This window comes from Nelusetta ayraudi, unplaced genomic scaffold, assembly GCF_046127955.1.
Source record: "Nelusetta ayraudi isolate G7.1 ecotype Tasmania unplaced genomic scaffold, CSIRO-AGI_Nayr_v1 ptg000033l, whole genome shotgun sequence".
Classification (NCBI taxonomy): Eukaryota; Metazoa; Chordata; class Actinopteri; order Tetraodontiformes; family Monacanthidae; genus Nelusetta; species Nelusetta ayraudi.
The window spans coordinates 466,693-492,500 of record NW_027466083.1 but is presented as its reverse complement, the minus strand read 5'-3'; the positions used below and the strand labels follow the sequence as shown (position 1 = coordinate 492,500).

Below are 25,808 nucleotides of genomic sequence, written 5' to 3'. Positions count from 1 at the left end.
ATGGTTTCATTTGCCCTGAATTCAGCTTGGTTGCAAAGTGCCAGTTGAAATGTGAGACACCTGACAGTGAAAGAGCTGCTTTCCATCTCGTTGATATGCAGGGAGAACGGCTCTATTATGACACAAAACATTAACATAACAAGTCTCCAGCGTCGACGCCGCACACACACACACACACGCGCGCACACACACACACATTTAGTCCATGTATGACTCACTACATCAGAGACAAGTGTGCGTGCGTGCGTGCGTTGTGTTTTTACCCTCAGACCATCCTCGTTGTCGTCCTCGTGCGCCGAACTGGACGGAGACGGCGTGGCCGATTTACTCCCGGGAGGCGACGGGGAATTGTGGGTGACGGAGTTCCCGCTCACTCCCAGCTGAGACTGGTTGATGGTGGACAGCGGGCCCTGCTGCTGGCTCCTGGGCCCCAGCGCCGCCTCCATGGGCTGCTGGCTGCTGGTGAAGCGGGAGTCGGAGTTGACCATCCGCTGCATCTGTGTGGAGAGCGGGGGGGACGAGTGAAGGTTCAGTTTGTGAAGGTGGGAATCGAGCATCGGAGGCCGCTGATTGGCTGTGGCCCCACCCTTGACGGGAAACAGCCAGGAAAAGATGAAGAAGAGAGACTGAAAGTGACTTTTTTTGTATGTTTGTTTGTTTTTTTAGATAGAATACAATAGAATCGAATGTCTTTATTCATTCCACAGTGGGGAAATATGGAAAGATGGAAAATAATATTACTTAAAAAAAAACAAATAAGGCAATGAAAAAAATCAAATAAAATATTTGTATGGTATAAAAGGAAAAAAAGGGGACAAAAGTTTTTTTCTTTAAATAAAAGAAAATAAATATATAAAGCAACTTGTGGAAACTATTACTACAACTGCGGTTTATCGTCTTTGAGGTAAGAAGGCCAAAAATGATGATTTTCAAGGACGAGGACCATGAAAATCATCATCATTGTCTACAAAGCAGAAGTTTGTAGACAAATGATGAGGCCAAAATGTCCCTCAGCCTGATTCACAACCCCCCCCCCAAAAAAAAGAAAATAAGCAAAGAAAATGCAACAGTCATTTTGACTGTAAAATCATGTTTATTAGTTTTTCAAGTGATGTTCATGTTCCGGCAGACACGTAGCGCCCTCCTATAACGTGACTCCACGCTGCCTTGGTGAGTCGCATCAAATCACTTCATAGGAATCATCGCACCAGAATTAAATTCATTGATTTTATTTTCAAATTCAAATCCAGAAAAAAAAAGGGACAAAGTCCATTAATCAATTAATCATTTCCTTTTTTTAAATTATTTTAAAAAAAAAATTGGACTGGAGAGCGATATTAAGTCCACATCTAGATGCCCACACGGCGAGTGTCTGGCGTACGGCGAGTCAACCTGTAGGTGAGCGTCGTCGATGCGATGAGTCAGTCGCAAGGTTTTCTCAGGAAAACAAAAGTTATCGCTGCCAACACACTCAGGATGGGAAACTTTGACACGCAGCGTCTGAAATGTGAAGACGGGACTCGGGTTTGAATCCGCATATTCGATAGTTTCGTCTGAGCAAGCAGCGAAGAAACTGCCGGATGTGGTGTGGTGCACGGAGGCCCATCTCAAGTGGCTTATGGGCAGCAGCTATTCAATACCACTCTGTGGTATTTCAATGGAACACACACCGAGTGACATTTCTATGACATGGGAAGAGGTTTCGAGAATGACGCGAGTTCTGGTAAAAATGTTTTACAAAACACCCCCCCCCCCCCACCCCCCCAAAAAAAAAAAAAAAAAAAAAAACAATAGCTGTGGTTTGGCAATGGCTGGCCTGCGACTTTAATAAATGTCATCCGTCAAAAGATCTGACTGCCAATCTTTGGAACGTTGGCCCCGTGCACATTAAAATGATAAAAAAAAAAAAAAAATCTAATTTTAAATAAATTGGGAAAAATGTCATCTTTGGTTTGGTCATAAAATGAAAAATCGACAATTAGTTAAAGAATTGAATGGAAATTTCATCCGTCAAGCACTTTGGGTTGTAACATTGGTTACTGTTCCACAAACTTGTTTATGGTTCCATACTTCTGAATAACAGCTCAAGATAATAGAGTATCATTTTTCACACGCTTGGTGAGGAAACCGCCTCATTAAAAAGGCAACTGATAGCTGAAGGCAGGGGGGGAACTCCAGTAAAGGGAGAGAAAGTATTTAATAGTGACTCATGGGTAAATTTTTTTGGGGGTGGGGCCCAAATCAGTGTAGTGGGAACAAAGAGCATGCAGGCGCTACAATTTCAAATATCTCTGATTGTACAAACTAATGTCAAAAACCAATGATATTTAATATTTGTTAAAACATCCAACGGTGGGGTTAGTTTATGTTATGATATTGTAGTATGCATTTTTATCTTATTATCATTTTCTTTTATTGTATTATATAATATGTACCATTCAGGTACGTTTATCAGATCAGTAAATACCCATAATTCCATCCTGACGTCCAGAAGCTGGAAGCAAAATAGTGGGCAGATTTGTTTGAAAATTAAAATGAAATGAAATGAATGAATCCTAAATGACATTAAAGATGGACATTACAGACTCTGATCATATATGAACAACTCTCCCCCTTTTGCTACCACTACCACATGCATAATATTTCTGTAACCATACAAAATCAAACCTTTTTAAGCTCTAAATGAACTATTGCCTTATTTTTGGCCTTTTTACTTATAATTGTAGTCATTTATGTAATGTAATGAAGCACAAAGTCATTAGGAGTGTAGCATTGTGCTCCGTCTGCACCTTTGCCGGACAGGCACCTATGTTGTGTGTTTTCATTGACTGTATTCTTGCACCGACTCAGGGAAATGCACCAGGAATTCCATTGTACCGGTTTTTAACTTGTACGAATCTTCTAATCATTTCTAATCAATATTAATTCTTAAAGTGACAGTCAACATTTCAAATGATTCACTCTTACTGAAAACATTGCAACACGGGTCATTTTCCCATCTGGAATGTTGGTCACCTGACGGCACTGTGATTATGTTCGGAGGAGTCAAACTGTGCAGTTGTGTCACCATAACAGTCAGAACTTCATTGTGTTCCTTTCTTTGTCTTACAATGCAAAGGTTAATTACAGTTACGGTGCCATTTAGGGAAATCAATCCATGTAGTTTTCTATCTATCTGTCTGTCTGTCTGTCTGTCTGTCTGTCTGTCTGTCTGTCTGTCTGTCTGTCTGTGTGTGTGTGTGTGTGTGTGTGTGTGTGTGTGTCTGAACATCTAATAACTCATCCAAATGCAAAAGCATCACAGCAGCATGAAAAGACAAAGGAATCAAATAGATTTGACAAGACTGCATAAGTGTGATCTGAATGCCCTTTCAAAATAAACTCAAACACCGGCCAGGTTTATTACACTGCTGCTGCTCTTTGCTTGTGGGATGGGCTGAATCGAAACACGGTTGATAACAACAGCCCGGTTGGTTCTCTCTGATTGTATCAAGCACTTTGAGATGCCATTGGTTGTGATTTAGCGCCGTACAAATAAAGTTTTATTATTATTATTATTATTATTTATTTATTATAATTTCTAAAGCGGCGGCAAGTTGGAGCACTGTAACAAAAAAACAGCAGTGCATCCACAGTCGGGGCCATTCAGTCGTTCAAACAGCTACGAGTACACAGGCAGGATGGCGAGTTGAAAGCCGCTCTGGAGGATTTCTCTGGGCTCCTCATTTCAGACATTAACCTTCAATCGCTGAGAAGCCAACATCTCGTTATTCACCGCTGCCGAGGAGTCTTTTCTCCTCCAGGAATCACACACACACACACACACACACACACACACACACACACACACACACACACACACACACACACACACACACACACACACACACACACACACACACACACACACACACACACACACACACACTCTCTCACCGCCCCCCCCACCCAACCCGATTAGGTTGAGCCAGACCCGGTTGCCTGGCAACCATCATTCATGGACTGGCAGTAAATGAATGTTAGTATGAGAATATAAAGGCGAGGTAGAGAGAGACAGACAGAGGGACGAGGCAGGAGAGGAGGAAGAAAAGAGGCAGAAAACAGGAGCCTGCAGGCCGCTGAAACAATCCTCCTCAGTGTTGCTCGGTCAGCGCAGCGCTAATTCAAAAATATAGAACTATTGAAAATATACAGACGTCGCAGGGTTCCCGCAGTTTTTCCCTGTCGAAACAGCAATAAAGTTTGCGTGCCGTCGTCGGCCGGTGCGGGAAATCAAAAAAGGGAGACAGAAGACGACGAGTGGGAGGAAGTGAGGTTTCACTCTTCGCTGAAGGAGAGAATTTCAGAACAGATACCGACACGTGGCACGGCTCTGTCACGCCACTGGGTAGCGGCAGTTGGGGCACCTCGGTCTGAGGCGACGCTTTCATTTCAGTCTTACTGTACTGGAGAGTCAGAACCAGACTGCGTCTTTACTAAGAAACAGAGGCTTGGTTGGCAGAGGAGTGAAATGTCACATCGATCAGCTGCCGTGATTCTGGGCTCCTGATCTCCATTTGACTGCTGAACTGAAGGAAGATGTGAAATAATGGAGTTCTCACGCACGTCGCGACTCACCGGGGTGTCCAAGAGTGCCTGTGAGCAGCGTGGACCTCTGAATTCACACAAAGAGTTTCAGTTTTTCAGTGTGCACTACCCGGACTTGGTCGGGTGCAACGGGGGTGGATTTTCTCTCCGTACCCACTGAACTACGTGAAGTTCTGGAGGCCAGCAGGAGTTCTCCTGCAATCAATGCCCGATTGACCAAAAAAAAAAACCCCACTGGCGCGCAGTGTCGAACACACTGCCTCTGGCACCACTCTGTCAGTGCAAGGATGGAGTGGATGATGTGGGAGCATTCACTGCATCAGCAGCATCATCATCATCATCGTCACAGAGCTCATCTCTGACAGCAGATGGTGGAGGCCCGCTTGTAATAATCAATACAATTTGTAAAAATTTGTTTTTTTTCATTTTGTCACTGCAAATCAGGCTGAACTCATGTTTCTCTCAACACTGCTGCATTCTGCTCGGCTTCATGATTCATGTCTGCAACAACACCACTGTTGCTCCCCTACGTGCACTGGAACTCAATCTCCCCTCTGTTGCAGCTACTCTCACTCCATCGGGTTTTTTTTTTTTTTTTTTTTTATTACTATCATTTTGTTCTTGCGCGGGTCGTTTGTATCTATATGAGCCCTCATTCACAACTGGAGTCAAACCGCACATCTATTTTCCATTATTGTCTGACCAATATTAGGACGCAGTGAAAAATTGCTGATGAGCTGATTTTTTGAAGAAATGAATAATGCATTGTTGAATGAATTTGTAGAGGACATGTGCCACGCTGACCGAGGAGGATGCAAAAGCACGCCTTGTAGTACAGGTGAACACTTTGAATGTGGGCCGATAAGTTGAAATGTGTGTACTGTGAGATAACCTCAGGTGTCCCGCGGGAAATTAAAAATGAATCACACTATATTGTAGAGTGACTGTGCTTAAAAAGGAATGTGAACCTATTTTCAGCTTTGTTGGAATCTAAACGGGTTTCACACTAATGGAGTATAAATAAATCAAGGGACTATGTTGTTATTATTTGGCTAAAAAAGTGTAATTTGATAATATTGAGGCATTTCTACAATGTAAAAAAAAATGTGCCGTGGCTCAAAAAACGGTTTACACCAACCGGTAAGGTGGAGAGTAATGAGTCACTCAAAACTGGCAGCTTCAAGAAAAATTGACTTCTTCCTCAACGGTTTTGAGTATTATTACAATACTAATGCAGTGAATAACAACTGTTGATGATGTTACAAGCTGTGTTTCCATCACCCCTACAATTGCTCCAAAGCTAAGTATGGCCATAATAAAAACTGGTGATGGAAACCACTCAACCTGGAGGAACCTCTCAAACATGGCCCAAAGGTTCTGAGGTTTCTCACATGAATCCATGCAGAGGAATATCGCAAAAGTGTCATGGAAACACTTTTTTTTGGCATTTACACGTCAGCGGACGTGACGTACGGGGTCACATGACCAGTTCACTGACCAGTGAAAATTGCCCGTTACGATTGGACGGGAGGAGGAGCCGGAATATTTTTTTTTTTTTTACAAGCAATCAAAGAGAAAAACAGAACAAACATTCTTGACAGCTAACGAACGCAAACGTGATTCGTTTGTATGTACGAGAGTTACGGCTTATGGCTTCACACCGTTCAAGGGAAACGCCTGCAAATGGCAGTTGTATTTTGCCGAAATTGTGGAAATATCGGTTTTATTTTGCGGGGGAAAAAAAAAAAATAAAAAAAAATAACTGTCATGGAAACGCGGGTGAACATCATCATTTCAAATCTAATTGGCAAACCACCAACACTGCTGTTATCATCATCATCATCATCATCATTATTATCATCATCATCATTATTATTATTAGTAGTAGTATTATCAAAATCTTAGTCGCTGGCGCCACCTACCACTGACAGGGTGCTGGTCATGGGGCCACCGCTGGGGCTGTACGCGCCGCCATCTTGGCTCAGCAGAGCGGCTCCATCTTGGCTGGCGGGCAGGTCCAAGGCCTGCAGCTGGAAGGGGTGGTGCGGCGGCGCCCCGCTGGAGGGGGGGTCCAGTGTGTGGTACGGCCCGGAGGGCGAGTCGTGCGGGAGGTGGGGGGGCAGCATGTGGTCCGGCAAGGTTGGCGGAGTGATGGGCGGGATGTTGAAGTCGTCGTCTCCCAGAGCCCCCACCGAGAACGACTGAGGAGGGTAGGGAAGAAGAGGAAGAGGAAGAGGAAGAACAAGAGGGTTCAGGACACAGTCAGAGCTGCTGTCAATCTCTCTCTTCACCTCGTGTCTCTCTTAAAGGTCCAGTGTGTAAAATTTATTGCCCACCTGACAGTGTCTTTTGTATTGAGGTCACTGTCAGGTGGCTTCCTGCTTAAATGGTGCTGCAACATTTACACTGGTGCTATAAAGCACCAGTGTAAATGCGATAAAAACAAATTCCAAAAACAGTAGAAATTATGGATGTTAGCAATGAATCAATTATCGATTAATTGTCGATTAAGAATTTAATCGATTAAATTAAATTAGTCGCAAAATAATTAAAAAAAATTTTTTTACACAGGTAGTTAATATCATTATAACAGTGTAGTGGCCGGAAAGAGGAATTCACCTGTAGACACTGTGATGGTCATAACATAACTTGAACAAGTTTTTTCTTTAAAAGTTGAAATGTGACCCATGAGAAGCCAACTAAAAGTCAGTGGATGCATGTTTAGCCCGTTTTCTTTTTTTTGTTCCCTCGTGTCAGAATGGCTCACACTGGACCCTCAACATTACTGAAGGGTTAAATAATGAATAGAAACAATAGAAATCCAATAAAAAGTCAGCGACACAGACGCAACATAAACTCCTCGAGGTGGAGGACGACTCCGGGGCAGACCGACTGAAACGGTCCCTCGGTCTGGTCCTGTACTGGAGTTGCATGGGACGAGGAGGAGAGATTAAAGTGTCCCGAGACATCACGATCAGCAGCGATGATGGAGACGGAGGAAGCGGCCGTGGGGTCAGGACTGTGGGGTCAGGACGGTGGGGTCAGGACGGTGGATGCAGGCGGACAGCAGTGTTGTGCCGTGTCGTCATTGCGCCTCAGCCGGCGCTCTCTCTTATCACAGACTAATTATCGCTGATGAGATTCCCAGCCTCGAACAAAAAAAGCCTTGTGAGCAAATACTCACTCAGCGACACAGTAATTTATGTGAACTCGCCCCCTCTCACCTCCCGCACCCGTGCACAAGAATACACACAGGGGGCAGATTGTTTGTGTGCAAAAATATATCAGCGCTAACCCCGACACTCTTTAAAAGAGGGCCGGCAGCAGCGGCGGCGGCAGCAGCAGCAGCAGCAGCGGCAGCAGCAGCGGCCCCCTCGTATGATAATGAATTATTCTAAGAGCCACGACAAATGAGCGGGAGACACGAGGAGGGAAATGGAGTGAAAGAATCATGAGTGAGAGACACGTCGGTGAGGAGAGCTCTGCTCCCTCGCACTAATCTGACAGAGGAGATCTTTTATAGAGACTGACAGCCTTTTCTGCTTGGCTGGCCACACCAGTCTCTCCATCTCATGCTCTTTTGCTCTTCATCCCTCACCGTTCCTCTCCCTCCACCCTTCTTTGCCGCCGTCTAATCTCAGCCACCATTTCTCTTTCAACTCTCTCACTCTTTCGTTCCCCTCTCTCTCTCTCTCTCTCTCTCTCTCTCTTTCTCTCTCTGGTTTCTTTCTCTCCCTCTCTCTCGCGCCATCGAGGTGCACGACTTGCGAGCCGGAGCCATGAGTGACTCAGACTTCCACCCTGCCGCTGTGGTGAAGCCACCCAGGATGGGGACCTCCAGTTTGTAGACCGACTCAAAAATAAAAATGTTGGAGACTAAAAGGAGATTAGGATGTAAACGAGAGGTAAAGAAAGTCTCGCTGGAAATTTTCTAAAACTATTTTCTAAAACCAGCCACGCTACTAAAGTCTTCCTCTATCAAAATCATGGAGGCCTTTGGTGTTGAAAAATGAATGTTTGAGATTTATTGTGGCACTTATAGCGCAGAAGAGTCACAGTTTCCCACTGAAATTGTTCCAACTTTACTCAATTTCCACTTCAGGCAAGTCAGATGCATCCACTGTAAATCCACTGTTAGAGGTACAATAACGTCGCGTTGTATTGGTGGCTTCCATGACTGAGACATCCAGAGGAGCGAGAGCTTAGGCCTCCAATTATCTGATCATTTACCCATCATGTTGGCTCTGAAACCCTTCATTTATTCTCACACACACACACACACACACACACACACACACACACACACACACACACACACACACACACACACACACACACACACACACACACACACACACACACACACACACACACACACACACACGTTTTTAACAGCCAGTTTTCATATACTGCAAACAGTATAAGCTGTCAGGAGCACCACTGATGATCTTCACTGGCCTCTTGCTTCAGATTTGAACAGCCAGTGGGAAACAATGGAGCGGCTCATTGATGATCTCACTAAACTGCCAATTTGCATGTCAATTTCACATTATTTGACATTTGACAACATCACTCGCTATTTTGAAGACGTTTTTACAATACTGAATATAGAACATAAACTCCCAGTGTATCTGAGCGGAAGTGTACAGACTTGACTGGCCGTATTCTGCAGCCATGGCAGGAACCAGTGGTCCGAGCTGCACTCTATCTGGGCCCATCAACAGTCCGTTTTACAGCTGCATACACTGGCTTCTGTTGGAGCTCTGAGCTCTGCATAAATTACACTGCTTGTCTGTTTTCTGTCTGCACGCCCCCCCCCTCTCTCTCTTCCTCTTCTTCTCTCTATCAATTCTTCAAGTTCTGCATAAATTATTCCTCTCTCTCTCTCTCTGCTCCTCCATTCATGTCAGTACAATAGCCTTTCCCTGTGCTCTGGGAGAGTCTAGAAAGACTAATGTAGGCAGAATTAAACCCTCCACCACCTTCTGTTCTTGGCCTCGGAAATATAAAATGAAAACCTATACATGTGTATGTATGTATATATATGCATATGTATAAATGTATTACATACATATATACACATATTTTTATATAGGTACATATATACAAATACATATATACATACATACATATATATGCATATATATAAATACATACATATATATATACACAAACACACACATATACACAGTATATATATATATATATATACATACATATACATATATATATATACACACACACACATATACACAGTATATAACGCTGCAATTAATATGGATTTTCCGCCGTGGCTGTCGTCACTCGGCCCTTGGAACGCATCGATGTGCAGTGAACAAGTACAATTCAGCAACTGTTCTTCTGAAACGCTTGCAAATGACGGAGAAAACCGCATCGTGCCAACGTCGCGACAACAAGCGAGGCCTTCTGAACAGAACGCAACGTTTCCGACGCGAGCAGACGATGGCGAAAAGGGCTCCGAGTCAAAGCGAGTCGACACGCCACGCTCACAGTGGAGGTTGTAAAAGTCACTTGAAAAGTCTCCTCGTTTCAAACAACTTCACTCAACGCGTCGTGTGAACTCTGGAAATGGACGAGCAGACAACTGGCGTGCCGAGTGCTGCATCACTCGGCAGGTTTCTCTTCCAATAAACCCTCAGTCGCCAGTGAGCCCTTCAAGCACACGCTGCTCCTGCGCCACCAACAACAGCAGCAGCAGCAGGCCTGATGCCTGCGCTCACGGTGCAAAGCAGCTTTGCACACGGCCCTCTGTTCATTACAAAAGAGGGGGAGACCCTGTTAACATATTCACTCAATCAATCAGTGGAATATGAAATGACAATAGCATTGAGGAGTCGATAGCTGCGTTATTAGTTTTTAGTTCAGTTTTTAGCAAAAAAAATAAAAGCGATATTTCAAAAATTTCGACAAAGTACAATTGCGACTTTTTTCGTAAAAATCTCGCCCGGCGAGATTTCCGAGAATTACGTTTGCTTTTGTTTGTTTACGTTTGTTTGCTGTCGAGAATGCTTGTTTTAATTTTAATAAATATTCCGTCTCCTCCTCCGTCCGTAACAAAAAGTTCAACCGTTTCCATCAAAAGTTTTTTTTCTTGCCATGTTCAGGTTTTTGCGCACTTCCAAGGGGGCGCGACGGAAACGCAGCCAACGTCTCGATGCGACACTTTTACGAAGAGAAAATTCATGGACGTTCATCTTAAAAGCACACGAACAATAACAACACAATTTTCTAAACACTGACCGCCATCTGTATTTTTGACAGTTTTCTATTGGTTATTGCTTCCTACTAGCAGCGCAAAGTTCCACACGAGGTACAGCCAGCACGCCAGCGTGGACGTGGATGTCCCTGCGAGCGTCAAAACCGTTCAGCCATAACTGAGGGCTCTCCATCACCAGGTTTTATTGCCATGTTTAGGCTCTGCGCGATTCCAGGGGTCGTGGAAACACAGCAACCCCACTGCTGAAACGCACCGCTGACTTTCCCGTTGGTCGCCTACAGATGGTGCACATCAGCTTCCGCTCCCGCCGTCTGACTGAGATCGTCGCGCTTCTCTCCTCCGCCGCGACCTTGGAGACGTCATGTGACGTGTGCGTGTGCACTCACCCAGGGCAAACGGTGCGTGTCAGCCATGTGCACGTCCTTCCTCCAGTGCTGCGAGGGCGGGTTGGGCGGCGTCACCTTGCCGAGGGGCTGCGGGGGCTGCGGCACACGAAACTGCGGGGGGGGGGGGGATCACAAAGACAACAAAAGGTTCACATGGACGCAGGGGCCGGGGAGGGGTCAGGGGTCAAACCCAAAGGTCAGGTAAAAGGGCGGGAGGGGGGAGGGGGGGGGGGCCTCGGGGACCTGCAAGATCGAGTCTCCCACATGTTTGGTCTGTAAAGGTCGACGTTTGTGTCTTTTACTTTTGCACCGACGGCTTCACCTGAGTTAAGTTGACTAAGCACCGAGAGAGAGAGAGAGAGAGAGAGAGAGAGAGAGAAAGCGAGACGAAGGCTATAAACTGCAAAGTCATTCACTCCTAAGTAAATCCCTGATAAGAAAGGGCTGCGCTGAGTGCTGTCCAGCTGTGATGGAGCAGCAAAGATAAACACAGAAGAAAACGCACTGACAGCAAGTGAAGCACAAACACACTCATTAGTCCGAGTCTGTTGGATTTCATGAAGGTAATACGCCATTTCCAAATCTTTACACTTATATATTTATTTATAGTTTAAAAACACCCCTGTAGATCCCGGGGAAGTGAAAAACATGAACGACTTGCGAATGTTGCAGTCGCTCAGGAGGAGAAACGCCGGCGCCTGCTGAGACATTAATGAGGCTGATTTCCAGAAATGACTGTTTTTAACCACACATTTCCTGAAATGTGGAGCGAACAAAGCTATTTACAAAATGGGCTTCCCCCCCCCCCATGCTTGTCTGATGGGTTCATCGGTGGGTTAGAGGTGATTTTTTTTTGTTGTTGTTGTTGTCGGAAAATGTCGGTCAAGTGAATGTAAGAGAATATAGGAGCTGAGGTCAACGTCTCTTCAGAAATTCAATCCGGGTGCACCTGTCAGCGCTCTCAGTAGTGGCAGCCAGTGTTGGCCCAATGATAGCTTTTCAACTCCACTCCGACAAAAGCAACCTTTTGGCTTCAACGTTACCTTCCATACTAGGATGACCTTGTGCATTTTAAACAGGACTTTTGGAAACCTTAAATAGATCTGCCAAAATGACACTCCTGTGCCTAATTGCTAAGCTTGACATATCTCACTATGATGCCAATATCACTATGGGAGAGGGAGTCTTGTTTATATGTAAGGTTAACTTCTGATTTCAGTGAGTGGAGAGCAGGGGGTCGGGGGGGGGAACTGTTTGACTGGTGGAGCCACAGTGGGTTGTAAAAGGTGCCAGAGGGGGGTAGCGGAGCAGCAGCAGATGGATGGAGTGTTTTGGTGAGCCACCTCATAGGAGGAAACAATCTATTATGGGATATGTAGAAAACATGTTGCTGTAATGTCAATAGGCTGGAATGAAAAGCCTGACGGGCCGCATAGGACCCCCCGGGCCGTAGTTTGCCCACACCTGGGCTCGACTAAGCAAGTTAAGCAGGGCTCTGTTTTAAAGAAGCTGGGAGGTTTCAGCAGTCGAGTTGCTCTGCATGTGTGTAAGCCATTATATGAAAGGGGCCCCATCATGGGCATTTCCTTATTTCATAAAATCATTTTGATGGCCAACTTCCAACAATAAACATAGTTTAGTTTGTTTGGTCCAATCCATCCTAGTTGGAGCTGCACAGGCCCCACTGGACAAAAACAAGTGTTTCTTCTCTCACTCAGCCCCTCCCCTACGTGCTGCATCCGTGGCTCCACCTTTGAACAGTCCACTGCATTGTCATTGGCCAGTGGCTCACTGCTGGCACCAGCCAGTAGGGGGAAGTGGCTTCTAGCACTCATACAGCGACGCCTGGCCCACTTTTAACAAAAAAAAAAAAAAAAAAAAGAAAAAAGAAAGTCAGCTGACTTCAGCAGCAGGCAAATCATTACCATCATGCCCCCGCCAAAATAAAAGTTTTTTTATTTTTTTTTATACAAGTTGGATCGATTTTACATGAGATTTTATTCACTATTCAATACTGTCTTTTGTGACTGGTATACATTTGAGCACTGCTCCATGTTTCCAGCATCATATTTTATTGAAGCGACACCCAGCCTGAGCTAAAATTGGTCACATTCATCACAACAACCTCTGACTTTGCAATGGCACTTCAATAATAATCCCCATTCCACACACACACTACTCCTGCTTATGGCACAACAGCATGAATAAAACATCAAATCACAAATTCCTATACCACACAATAATCTCTATAGTGTACTTGATGAATAATGTATCTCTAGCAGAGTTTCTTATTAATATGAGCCTTGCTTGGTGGTGAGGTAATTCTGTGCCAGCAAACACCCCCTCCAGTCTCCAGAGGAATCACTGGGCCCTGGGGAGACTACACACTCAGACCAACAACCACAGAAGAACACAATTTGCTCTGTAGCGTAGTTTCTTCCTGATCAAAAGGCAGCAGGGATTTCCTTCTCTTTTTTTTTTTTTTGTCTTTGCAGGTGACGTAACACGGCAGCTGTACGTGCACCAGAAAAACTTGAAGAGCAGCGGTTGCAGTGTTGCAGAGGGCAGAAGTTTCCGTCAGCGTCATTGTGGGTCTTTTTTTCAAATATAAAGTCCACCAGAAAAGATGTACAGATTTTATTTTTTGGATTATAGATTAAAAGAACTGAATAAATGTGAACGCTAATGATTAAATCTTTTTTTTTTTTTTAATTTACAAATATTTACAGTTTGCCAATTGTCAAAACTTTACTGAACGTTTGACTCAACTTTAAGTTTCAACTTGTGAACTAGTGTGACACATCATACACCCTAAATTCATCATCATTATACCACCACTACTACTACTACTACTACTACTATGAAGTTCACTACACAGTTTAGTAAACCATGTTGCTCGTTTGGAAATACTTTGTCTTTTTTATGTCTTTATGTGTAGGTCGCCCATGCCCACCGCAACAAGTTCATCGGCCGTCAGAACGGACCAGGTGTAATTAGGTCCTGTGGTAAAACTCACTCGCTGCTCCACAACAGTGAAGAGTGAACCAAAGGCAGAGAGCCAGTTGCACTGTATTATTGAGTATTCCTTCATTCACCGTGAGTCATATTTGACATGGCAACGTTCAAAGGGTTTATCACACACTCTGTGTTTTCCTAACACCATGCAGCCTGACTAACTGGTGCCTTTATGAAAACAATTGAAACACACACACACACACACACACACACACACACACACACACACACACACACACACACACACACACACACACACACACACACACACACACACACACACACACACACACACACACACACACACCTGATTAGTTGAGGTGAAGTCATGGCCTGCCTCTGGCATACCCAGGAACATGGTGTCCCCATCCAGCTGGAGAGAACAAAAAAAAAAAAAAAAAAAAGAAAACAGAGCAACAATGTCAACAAACCAGAGTCAAACACGACCAATCACGAGCAGCCAGCCAGGAGACAAAGAGGAGAGCACGCAGGTAACACATTACTGGCTCCAGCTGGTGCAAACAATACGCCAATTATCCTCTCCCTTACATGTGAGCGTTTTGGGGTTAGTTTTGCATTTCACTCGGCTTGGTTGGCCGCGTGGTTTAATCCTTACTGAGGCACAGACAGATTTATACGACGACCACTGTTTCAAGGTGGCCACAAAACTGATTTGAGAGTTTTTTTTGTAGTTTTTTTTTTTTTTTTTGTCTGAATAGAGGATCAAAAACAGCTCCAACATTTTTGATTGATGCTCAGGATATTGTATAAAATGTGTTTTTTCCATCCAAAGTCAAATTAAATCAAGCCAATAAATTCAATCTGTCCCATCTGTGTTTCTTTTTAAATGACTAAACTATAATAAGAATAGAATACTTTGGGTTTTCAAACAAGTTCTCAGATGCAATGCTAATTAATTGTGCAAATTAAAAGTACTCTTCAATAGTCGACGGTGTCCTACTGCTGTGGACAAAAACACACTCACTCGCCTCACTCGGAAGATTTTTTTTTTCAATTTAATTTTAAATAATAAAAAAGTTAATAGATCTAAAAACGACAAATCCTCTTTTACTTTAAACTTTATTAAATTATGATTGACTTTATTTCTCAACATTGCTGAATTAATGGTATTCTGCTAATCTGCGGTGTAAAACTCAGATGAAACACATCTGGGAGCACTTATAAAAAGCAACAATCTCTGGTTTAATTCAAACCAAACCACAGATCGAGCCGGCTCAAGTCATTCACGTCGGTCCCAACAAGCAGCAGTCAGCTCACCACAGCAGCCAGTTGCAGCTTAGACAAATTCACATTTTGCCATCGTGTGGTGTGTTTCTCAAAACTTCACGAATGGAAAATAGCTGAAGCATTTACATGTGCACAAGCAAAATGTATGGCAAACTATGAAATGAGGTAGCATCTGTTAAATTGCATTAGCATTGTAGCATTGTTCCACTGCGCTCTCTCTGAGAGCAGCGATTTATGATCTGAGACACTTGAATTGTTTGCAGTTTCACTTTACGAAGGAAAGTTTCAGTAGCTGCGTTTCCGTGACCGTTTCGCCAAATTAAAAGGCGATTTTTCTAAAATTTCGACAATGTACAATTGTGATTTGCAGGCGCTTCCATTGAATGGTGCCAAGCCTCAAATCTCGTTCAGGGAGATTTAGAAGAATTAAGTTTTTTTTTGTTTGTTTGTTTACATTTGCTTGCTGTCCAGAATGGTTGCTATATTTTTCTCTTTGATTATAAAAAAAAAAAAAAGTAATCCGTCTCCTCCTCTGTCCAAACATAACGTGCCATTTTCACTGGTCAGTGAACTGGTCATGTGACACCGAACGTCACGTCCGCTGACGTGTAAATGCGTAAAGGTTTCCATGACCACTTTTTTATGGCCATACTTAGGTTCTTTACGCAATCCTCGGGGTCATGGAAACGCAGCTTTCATTGTGAAAGCATATGAACAATAACAACGCCATTACCACCATGTGTGTTTTTGACAGTTTTTTTTCCTATTGGTTATCACTTCCTACTAAAACAGCACAAAAAACCTACACACTAGATACTGGCAGCATGCAGCGTGGACGTCCACGTCCCTCATTTCTCTCTTATCTTGCTATACTTCCTTCTCGGGGAGCCACTTCTCTTCTACTTCCTCCTTTGGGCCTCAGTTGGTCCCAGGCGGAGGTAGTGGGGGTTTCAATGTTACAGTGAATCCATACACAGCCACTAACCAACTCAACTTATCGCACCTTGTCTCGTATTTACATTTTGTGATAAGAGGCCAAGATTGTTGATGACCGATTTATTGAAGGTCATCTGGCAGTGTTGCCGTCATTGGTGGGAAAGCGTAGGGGCGGGGGGTGAAGGGAGAGGCGGGGCTACGTTGCGGTATGAGCCACTCTGTCAAAGGGCATGAATCATTTATTTTAACCTGAAACACGGATTTCTAGATATCTCATTTTAAATGTTGCTTACAAAAAAGTGGATTGGCCGAAATGACATAAACGAGTGTAGAGCTGTGATGATTACATTTTGTGATAGATTGGAAGGTTATCAAGGCATCAAAAACTGACAACAAAAAGTATGCAATTGCTCAAGTGAAAGGTTTACTTTTTTTTTTGTGCAGATGTGTCCGGCTAAATGATTGAATATTCTGTTAAATGTAGACAGACGTCTCTAATTACACTTGATTAGCCCTCCACACAATTTCCATGGCAGCATATGGAAGGGCTGCGAGGCAAAGCACCTTCCCTGTTACTGAAGCAAAAGCTGTGAAAAGCCGAGTCAAAAAGCAAAGTCGTAATTGTTTGAGAAATTCAATAGGCAATACTGGTGTTGTAGTCCTGGAGGTTGGTCTTTGTCTCCAGACCACTTTCTAAGGGTCTCGTTCTCGTCTCGGACTCAGAGATACTTTTACTGGGTTTGGTCTCGGACTGGGCATTTTTGATACAGACCAGTCAAGACTCAGTCAACACTGTAATAACGCGATAATAACAGAAAAGAATCCAGCTGCTGCCCTTTTACGCTCTGTTGGTGACACCCACAGTGGCACCCTGCCCCCTTATTCCTAGTTCATTTGTATTTTTCCTTTTATGAAGCAAAGTCGGGTTTTTTTGAAAATGGTTCAAAATAGTTGGCAAAGCAGCAAAATGTTCAATGGGTTAGGGTTATGTGCTGAAATGAGACGTTGCTGTTCCATTTTTAGAAGCAACTTGGAATCGAACAAAGATTCTGGTCATTTCTTTCTGTTTTGTTGTTATTTTTCATTTGGTATAACGTCTTTGTCTCGTCTGTAGTCGTCATAAGGTCTCGGTTGGTGCGGTCTAGACTACAACACTAGACTAATTTCATAATCTGTGGCCAATACATCGTTTTCATATATTACTAAAGGTATTTATAGCGCGCGCTGCATTAAAAAGTGTTGTGTAACCAGGTCAAACTCTTTATCGCACAGCGGGAAAAAGCAAACACGTGTATACCATATTCAAATAATACATGGTATTCTCAGTAAACACACAGAAACACTCACCCAGCCACACCCACGCACGCCTCGAAAAACACACACAGGTGAGCAGGTGAACAGACAGGTGTAAATGCCCCATCCATTCGCCAGCTGTTGGGTCTTATGCAAATAGGGTGTAGATTTACAGAGTCAACAAAACACACAAACGCACACACACGCACACACAGGCCAGTGTGACAGTTAAAAACAGTCTGGTAACTGGCATCTTTGAAAATGAACTGAAAATAACACCTCAAATGGAAAAGAACACGGTACAAACAGTGCAAGTCATTCATGGGCACACCGTCACCACTGACCAGCCAAAAAGAATGAAGCAAAGAAACACAAGACAAATGACCTGCGCTGCAACTAGAGCATCTCATGGTGGAGTGGCAGGAAGATGTATCTGTGTGTGGAACTGGCTACTAGTTCTTGTTTGAAGTGTGAGGGCTCAACCGCAGGAAGCTTGAATGCGAGTTAGCCAAGCAGGGGCCTGTCACTGCCTACTGTAACACTTCTTGGGGAAGCATTGCTCAATAAACCAATTGCAAACTGGGACAGTCGATCAATTAAATGGCCTAGTCGAGCTACTCAGTAACTGCGGCTCGACTCACCTGTGAATGTAAACGAGGGCAATACTGTAAAGCGAGTGATATGGGAGCACGTTGAGAGTTGCAATGGCAACAGGACTTGTGATCACTTTTTCTTTTTCAATGCGTCTTATAATCTCGAGTTAGTGCCATTTTGTTTTTGGTTCGCTGCCATTTATTCACATCCTTCAACCGTGACACACTGACTTTTCCTCCGTACACTCAAGTACACGATTAAAGATGCTGGTCTCCTGGACTGGAAAACCCCCCCAACCCTCTGGGCTTCAGAAAATTAAAAAAAACAACCTAGAAATGAAATGCCAAATATTATTCAGATTGAAAGGAAACGCTTCCACAGATCCAAAGCCCAAAGTCTTTGGACATTTGGGGTCCAACCACTGACCATCTTAAAGACCAGTACTGTGAGAGTTCATTTTCACTGTATTGTGGTATTCCTGTAACACCTGATGTTGTAAACTTGTACCTAGAAAGAACAGGTTTCTTTTATCTGGCAGCTCCGTGGTTCCGTTTTATGGTGGTTTTTAGTTTCCTGTCTGTTGTGTTTTATAAACATAAAAACAGAAATAAAATAAACGATTTGTTACTAGCCTCAGCCACTAGCACAGCCATATCTGGCAGTAGGGCTCCATTCAATGTGATACTGTATATTCCTAGGTGTAAGAAGATGAAACTGTAATGAAAGAAGTTCTAGGTCTTAATACTTTCCATAAGGGACAAATTGTAATTTTTCATTGCCTATATCAACACATGTCAATCAAGCAAAACTGAAAGTTATACACAGACAGATGCTTTATTCTGCTGAATAATCCATGCAGTCAGAACACGCAAGCAGATTTATCATCATCATCAACAACAACAACAACAGCAGCAGCAACTGTGTTTAAGATGTCACACTGACATGAACATTAACTTGGTGCGAGGACAGATAATAGCGCGCCATTGCACGCTAAATGTTATGATTACATTTCCAAGGTGGAACGATCACTTACGTGCGTTTTATTTTTTTAACATGGTTGATTCATGGTTGGGCAGAGGGAGGAAAATAAATGAAGCTGTGGGATTTGACAAGGTGAAAACGTCACTGCGAGTTTCATCCCAACAACGACGGATATTTCAACGCTTGAGCGTGGCTGCGTCGTCTCAAAGAAGTACTTTCATAGTTCCTTGTGTTTATCTCAAACACTACAGTGACAGAACTCAAGGAGAGCAAGGCTCGTAGTCGGACCAAATTACACCCCCCCCTCCTCTCTCTCTCTCTCTGCTTCATGCCTCTGTCTCTCACTCTCTCATCTTTGCTGCTCCTGAACGTGTGTGTGTGTGTGTGTGTGTGTGTGTGTGTGTGTGTGTGTGTGTGCGTGTGTGTGTGTGTGTGTAAAGCAAAGGTTTGAATAACAAGCAGCCGGCTAAATGGGTCAGGGTCGGGGAAAAGGGGGGAAAAAGGGGGAGAGAGACTATTAGGATGACAGGCAAGGACAAAGGAAAAGAAATAGAGAAATACAGTGGAAAAGGAAGCAGGAGGAGAAAAGAAAGGTTGGGTGGGGGTGAGGGAGGGGGGGGATGCTTGAGTGATAAGGCAGGAGAAAGGAGTGAGGACGGGAGCTCATGGGTGAGAGGAAGGTGTCAAATACCTGAGGATGGAAAGGATGGAAACGAGTCTCACCGGACTAAAACACAAGGTTTGGGATCATGAAGAATCAGAAATGACGAGCTGCCTTCCAATATGATTCGATTTCAATTCAGTGGGTGAAATGAAGCTGGTGAAACTAAGTGGATACTGCGCAATGTGGGGCCTCCATGGCAACAGCTGTTTGCAGTAAGGGCTCGGACTTCCTCCTCCAATAAAGCCAGTGTCACACATGGAAATAAGGCCGTCTTTGTGTGAATACGCCAGGAGCTCTGCCTCTAGAGTGGCGATCGTACTGGCTTGACTATTATTGTTTTCTATCGCTCCTAGGTTTGGGTGGGTGATGGAGGAACTGAGGCTCGACGGATTTCATTTGACTCGAACCTGCATCGAGGGACAGAAGTCAAGCGAGAGACAGAAGGAGAACGACGGTGGAAGATTAAAGACTGAAGGGAGCCTGTGTGTGTGTGTGTGTGTGTGTGTGTGTTTCGATGCTGCATGTGTGCATGAGAGAGAGAGAGAGAGAAAGAGCGAGAGAGAGCGAGCAATTCACACAGCTGTGCTAGCTCAGCTCAGCAATTGTTTATCTCTCTTATCTTTGTCTCCATGACAGCAATATAAACCAAGTTTTATTGGCTAACCTGTATTTACCCTGCCTGCATGTCTGGCTTGTGTTCACGTACGTATAGAGAGCACTGCTGTGTGTCTCGGACGTGCGCAGAGGGAGAAATTCTACATTTTGTCGAGCCGCTTCATCATATTTGTGCCTTTCCAAATGGATGTTGGCAGATAAGATATATTTTTCCCACACTGCTTCCATTAGGGCTTGGTGAGGTCAGTGTGTTTGAACATGCATTTCGACAAGAGCTTGTCTGCACTCTGCCAAATCACAATCACTTCCCTTCAAACTCACATGTTGGAACCATAAACATTGAGGAGGTGGACGGAGCAACTTGTATGTTATAATCTATTGACATGTACGATTCCAACCATTGGTGCTCTTGCGAGACTTGCTGAGGGGTTTTGAGTGACACAGTCATAGGGGTTCGACTAGTTAGTGTGGTGTTCATTCGTTCTCTTCGTCATGAAAGAAAATCAATGAAAGTAAAAGTTCTCCTAAAATAATCAAATATTGATGCATTCAATTAAAAATATGTTTGAAAGACAGCAGTCATGAGAACTAAATAACATCAGTTAAATAATAATAATAAAAATTTTTGGCTGCAATTCTGTATAAGTGGTTGTAAGTCTGGGATCTGGGGCCCATAGAGACACTTGAAAGAAGTGTCTCCAATGAAAAACTCTTGTTAGATTGACCTGTAATTCACAGAAAATGTGACTATTTTAGTAATAGATGAGGGAGATAGTTAATCTATGACTATAATGAAAACATACTGTACAAGAACTACAGTACTTTCACTCTGACTGGTGTCAGATTAGCTTGTTGTCATCAGGAAATGGTCAGCATTAACAAATGTTCTTCAAACATTTTGGCCTCCATGGTCCTTGGTATATAGTTTTGTCTGACTGAGACCAGGGGCATATCTGATCATAGGTTAATACGAAGGTAACTGTGTGTGCATATGCAACGGTCTCTCTTGGAAGTCATTTGTCGCTGCACTTTTATTGAACACAGCCAATCAACGGTAACGGACTTAAAGGAGTGAGGCTGATCTAAAAGGCTGTGGAATGGGATTCTTCGACCTCGTCACATGACCCTCGAGCGGAGTGCAGCGCAAATTCAAATCGTGGATGCTTTTAGTCTTTTGCAGCCTTGACGAGATGGCAGCATCTGGCAGCATGGATATTTGAAGACTACCATTCAAATGGCTTCTTTTCTTATGTTCTAATGGCGGAAAGAAAACCATATTTATTTCTTCTTTTTTTTTTTTTACTTTTGTATTACACAATCAATATAGCAGTTATACCAAAATTGCTAAATGTGTCATATAATATAAATCCCTACAATGTTTGTCGACTCATTCTTTAGGAAAACCAATAACACAATGAACAGATTAATACGATCTCACATGAAGCCAAGACAAGTTGGTAAACACGTCGTAGGGACCTTTAAAGTTCAAATCCAACAATTCCTACAGTGTGCACTCACAATGGAAGTCACAGATGAACGCAGAAGGGCAGAAACCTTGTCAAAGTTGGTTAACAACAGCTCAGAGGCAATGGGGTCAACGCAGATGCGAGCGTGCACGTGAACGCCGGACCTCTTTATTTTGGTCCGCCGACGTTGACTTGCGCGACACAACTGCCGTTACCGCCGCATCATCTGGGAGACGTGGAAGTGCGAAAGGAAATGGCTGGCGACGAGGGAAGGAACACGGCAGAGGCTCCGAGGCGACGACGCAGCAGTGATTATGGGATGTGATTTCGGGTTGCAATATGTTTGTTTTGGAAAAGAAATACTGATAATTAGTCTCTGCTGGCAGCGCTCAATCTCCGCCCATCTGCTCCACTTGGCAAAGCTCCACCAACCAGGAGTCCCTCCTCATCTCATCCCCACAATTCAAGAAACCAACAACGCCATCAGACGCACCAGCAACAGTGCAAAAAGTTAACCAATCAGCAGCCGGCGTAAGGTGTTGGAGGGCTTAGGGAGGGGCGGTGGGTATTGTCTGGCGAGGCGTTTGGCGGCGGCCAACGTGGACAGACGGACGGACAGATTGACCGCTTGCTTTCCGATAGATATTTAGATGAGATGCCGACACTTTGGCTGGTTTGCCACGCACTGTTGGGTGGGACAAAGGAAGAGTGTGATGAAGTATTTCTTTGCAGTGACGCAGCCTAATGAAAATATTTGCACCGAGCGGTCAGGCGACATTTGGTGCATGTTACAGAATTAATTGAGGTGAGTTCCGGGCCTCGTAATCGAAGAGCCGCCGCAGAAGGAGGTAGAGAGACTCGGCTCCCCAAGTACCAACAATGCTTGACGCGAGCTTTGTTTCACGACGGCCTCAGTTCATGATGCACAAAAATGTGCACCATCAGGCATGGACCGAATCCTTGCCAATATAATGCCGACGTCTGCGTACTGTTATTGACCTTTTAATCTAATTACACTGCGTTAAAAAATGCAATTTGCATTTGGTGTCAATGTACCCGAGGACATTTAATAGTTAACTATTTTACAGTAGTGTGCAGGTCTTAGAAGTGGCAGTAAATGATGAGTGGCCAAACCTTTGACCTCGTTATTTTTTTTTTTAGCAATTGTTGAAAGCAACAAGTATTTCAAAAATACAAGTATATATTGTGCTTCCCTCAAGCATGGTTCATCTTTATCCGTCACAACCATGTTTGTTTTTCTGTTGATCTGCTCTGATCTGCTTTCAGTGTAACTTTTCAAGACATTTTCTGTAAAACTAACTGTGACTATTTCTTTGAAATTGTGAACTTTTATGAATTGGGAGGGTTTGGCAGCGCATGCGATTGATTGCGTCTCCAAGTTTACCATTACAATGACAATTTTGTTTTTGTTCATTTAGATATTAACTCAAGGGAATGCATGGATGTATGGATGGATAGATGAAAGACATGCAAAGGTCATGTCTTTTGAAATATTAGAAGGAATTGATGGGTCAAAGTGCATTCTCTAAAATTACAGGAGAGAATTCTTCCACTAAAAAAACGCTGCAATCAGACACAATTTTTTTTTTTTGGCAACAGATTATGCGTTCTGATTTGTGCACTTTGTCAAATTGTAAAAGTCAAAGTGGTCAACGTCCTGTGCAAACACGAGAAGTCTGTCACTGTGTATATCGTCTGGGAAAAAAGGCTCCTTTAAAAAAAATGCCAGAAGCATTGATAGCGCCAAGCTGAGTGCATTAATGCAGATTCATGACAAGCCCATTTAACTATAGTGAGAAATCCATTCTAATTAATTTTGATAATCCTGACTGACTGCTATTGTTCTTTAAAAATGCTTGCTCTGCCGTAAGGGATAGTTACAGTAGATCATCCTGTTTATTTCTGGGCAAACTGCCAGAGATCACAACACACAGCAAATACAGCCAACTCCCAAGAAGCGCGTGTATTATTGTAGAAACACCAAACATGTACAGAGCAGCATAATCTACCGTGGATGGTGTCAGGGTTTAGGCTTTTTTTTTTTAGAAGCAGTTTTTAAATAAAATAATGAAATGGGCTCAGTTTAAAGGAGGTCTTCATCCGAACAATACACGAGCTGGGTAGGGGGTATTCAGTGTACTGGAAGCTGCCTGAAGCGTCTCTGTTTGGCTGGGTTGGATGTCTCTTGCCTTGCACCGTCTACGGGGTTCTTCAGTGAACTAGTTATGAGTTTTGCACTATGCACAGGTAGCAGGTTCTTTTATGGACGCTTGACAGCAGCTGAACTGACTCTGCACTTGATATATAACGCTTTGGACCAACATCAGCAGATGATATTGTGCCCCAAAATAATCACTTACTATGGAATTTTCCCCCTGGGACTTCAAGCAGCTTGGAGTCTGTTCCATGTTCCTCTGTCCAATCTTTAAATCCATCAGGCATCATCTGATGATGTTGCTGCTGCTGCTGCTTCGGCCTTGGCTCGACACTCGAATGCAACATTCAAGGGGACATTGGATGCCTGCTGGCTCTCGATAGACTGACTCCAGTTACATCCCACCCTATGTGACGCTTCCCCAAGATTTGGACCCGTCTTTGCTTGATAGTCATCCCAGCCGCTGCTGGCGCACCTTCACCTACCAAACTTTTTCCTTCCAGGCAGCTTTCAAAGAACATGTTTTGACACTCCGCTCTTTGAACAGCCCGTCTTTTCAGCGATGACCTTCTATGACTTACCCTACATGCGGAGGGTGTCGGTGAGTGCCTGCTGGACAACTGTCAAGGCAGCAGTCTTCCTCAACACTATGATTAGAGCTCTTCTCAGGAATGTGCAAACCCAATCTACGATATCCACTTCCTTAAAAGGAGGAATAAACTTTTTAACGTCTCACATTTTGAGACGTCTTTTTTTCCCTCTGAGCTGTGAGTGAGTCATAATCATCACGATTCACACAAAGAAGGTACTTACTTAAACAGAATTTTTTTTTTATTTATTTATTTTTTTTTTAGCATTTATTATACTATAAACATATTTATTTATATGTTTAATTCAATGTAAAAAAGAATGTTTTATTTTTATTTTATGAACAGGGTGAAAAGAAATAACTTCAGACGTACCTGCACTTTACAGAGGCAGCTTTTTGTTTTTTATCAAGACGAGGAGGGAGCCAAAAGCACACACCTTACGGGTCAAAATGTGTCAGAAATTTGAAGTAAACTGAAAACATCATAACCCATAACTAACACAATAATTGTACTTCTCCTTTCAATGTATTTTGGTCTGCTCTTTCAAGGGTCGACTCCACTCCCCTGTTCTCTCTTCCTTCTATTTGCTTTAGAAATACCTCAACCAGCTTTCACAATCATCATGTTTACATTAGGCCCTCTCTCCTGCTCTTCTCTTCCTCTGCAAAATTCATCCAATCTCTGGCCTCCTTGCCTTCCCTTTCCTTCACAAGGACACACGTCACCATAAAGTGCTACACAAGTTTAATCCTTCTCACACAAGTAGCCACAGCGATGCGAGAGCCACCCCGTGATATTGCAATCAATTAACTACAAATTAATTGGTCCAATACGCGTTTGTGGAGGCTTGTTATAAGCCTTGCCAGTTTAGAGCCGAGCGTTGCTCAACCACTCTGGTTCATTTGGCCGATCCCCTCTGAGGGCATGAAACTGACACATTGCTGGCTGCTTGGTGATAAAAAACAAACAAACAAACAAATAAATAAATAAATGAATTGCAGACTGAATTCATAGTGCTG

The 25,808-nt window shown here is 43.5% G+C and overlaps 1 protein-coding gene across 2 annotated transcripts in view; it reads right to left on the bottom strand.

Moving 5' to 3' along the window:
• The window catches only part of tox (thymocyte selection-associated high mobility group box), a 42,069-nt gene that overhangs the window by 9,258 nt on the left and 7,003 nt on the right, over nt 1-25,808 (bottom strand). For both annotated transcript variants that reach the window (XM_076031329.1, XM_076031328.1), the window contains exons 2-5: nt 14,534-14,599; nt 11,212-11,322; nt 6,510-6,788; nt 264-497 (exon numbers count right to left, since the gene is read on the bottom strand). In XM_076031329.1, coding sequence (XP_075887444.1) covers nt 264-497; nt 6,510-6,788; nt 11,212-11,322; nt 14,534-14,599 — 690 coding nt within the window. The remainder of the gene's footprint in view (nt 1-263; nt 498-6,509; nt 6,789-11,211; nt 11,323-14,533; nt 14,600-25,808) is intronic.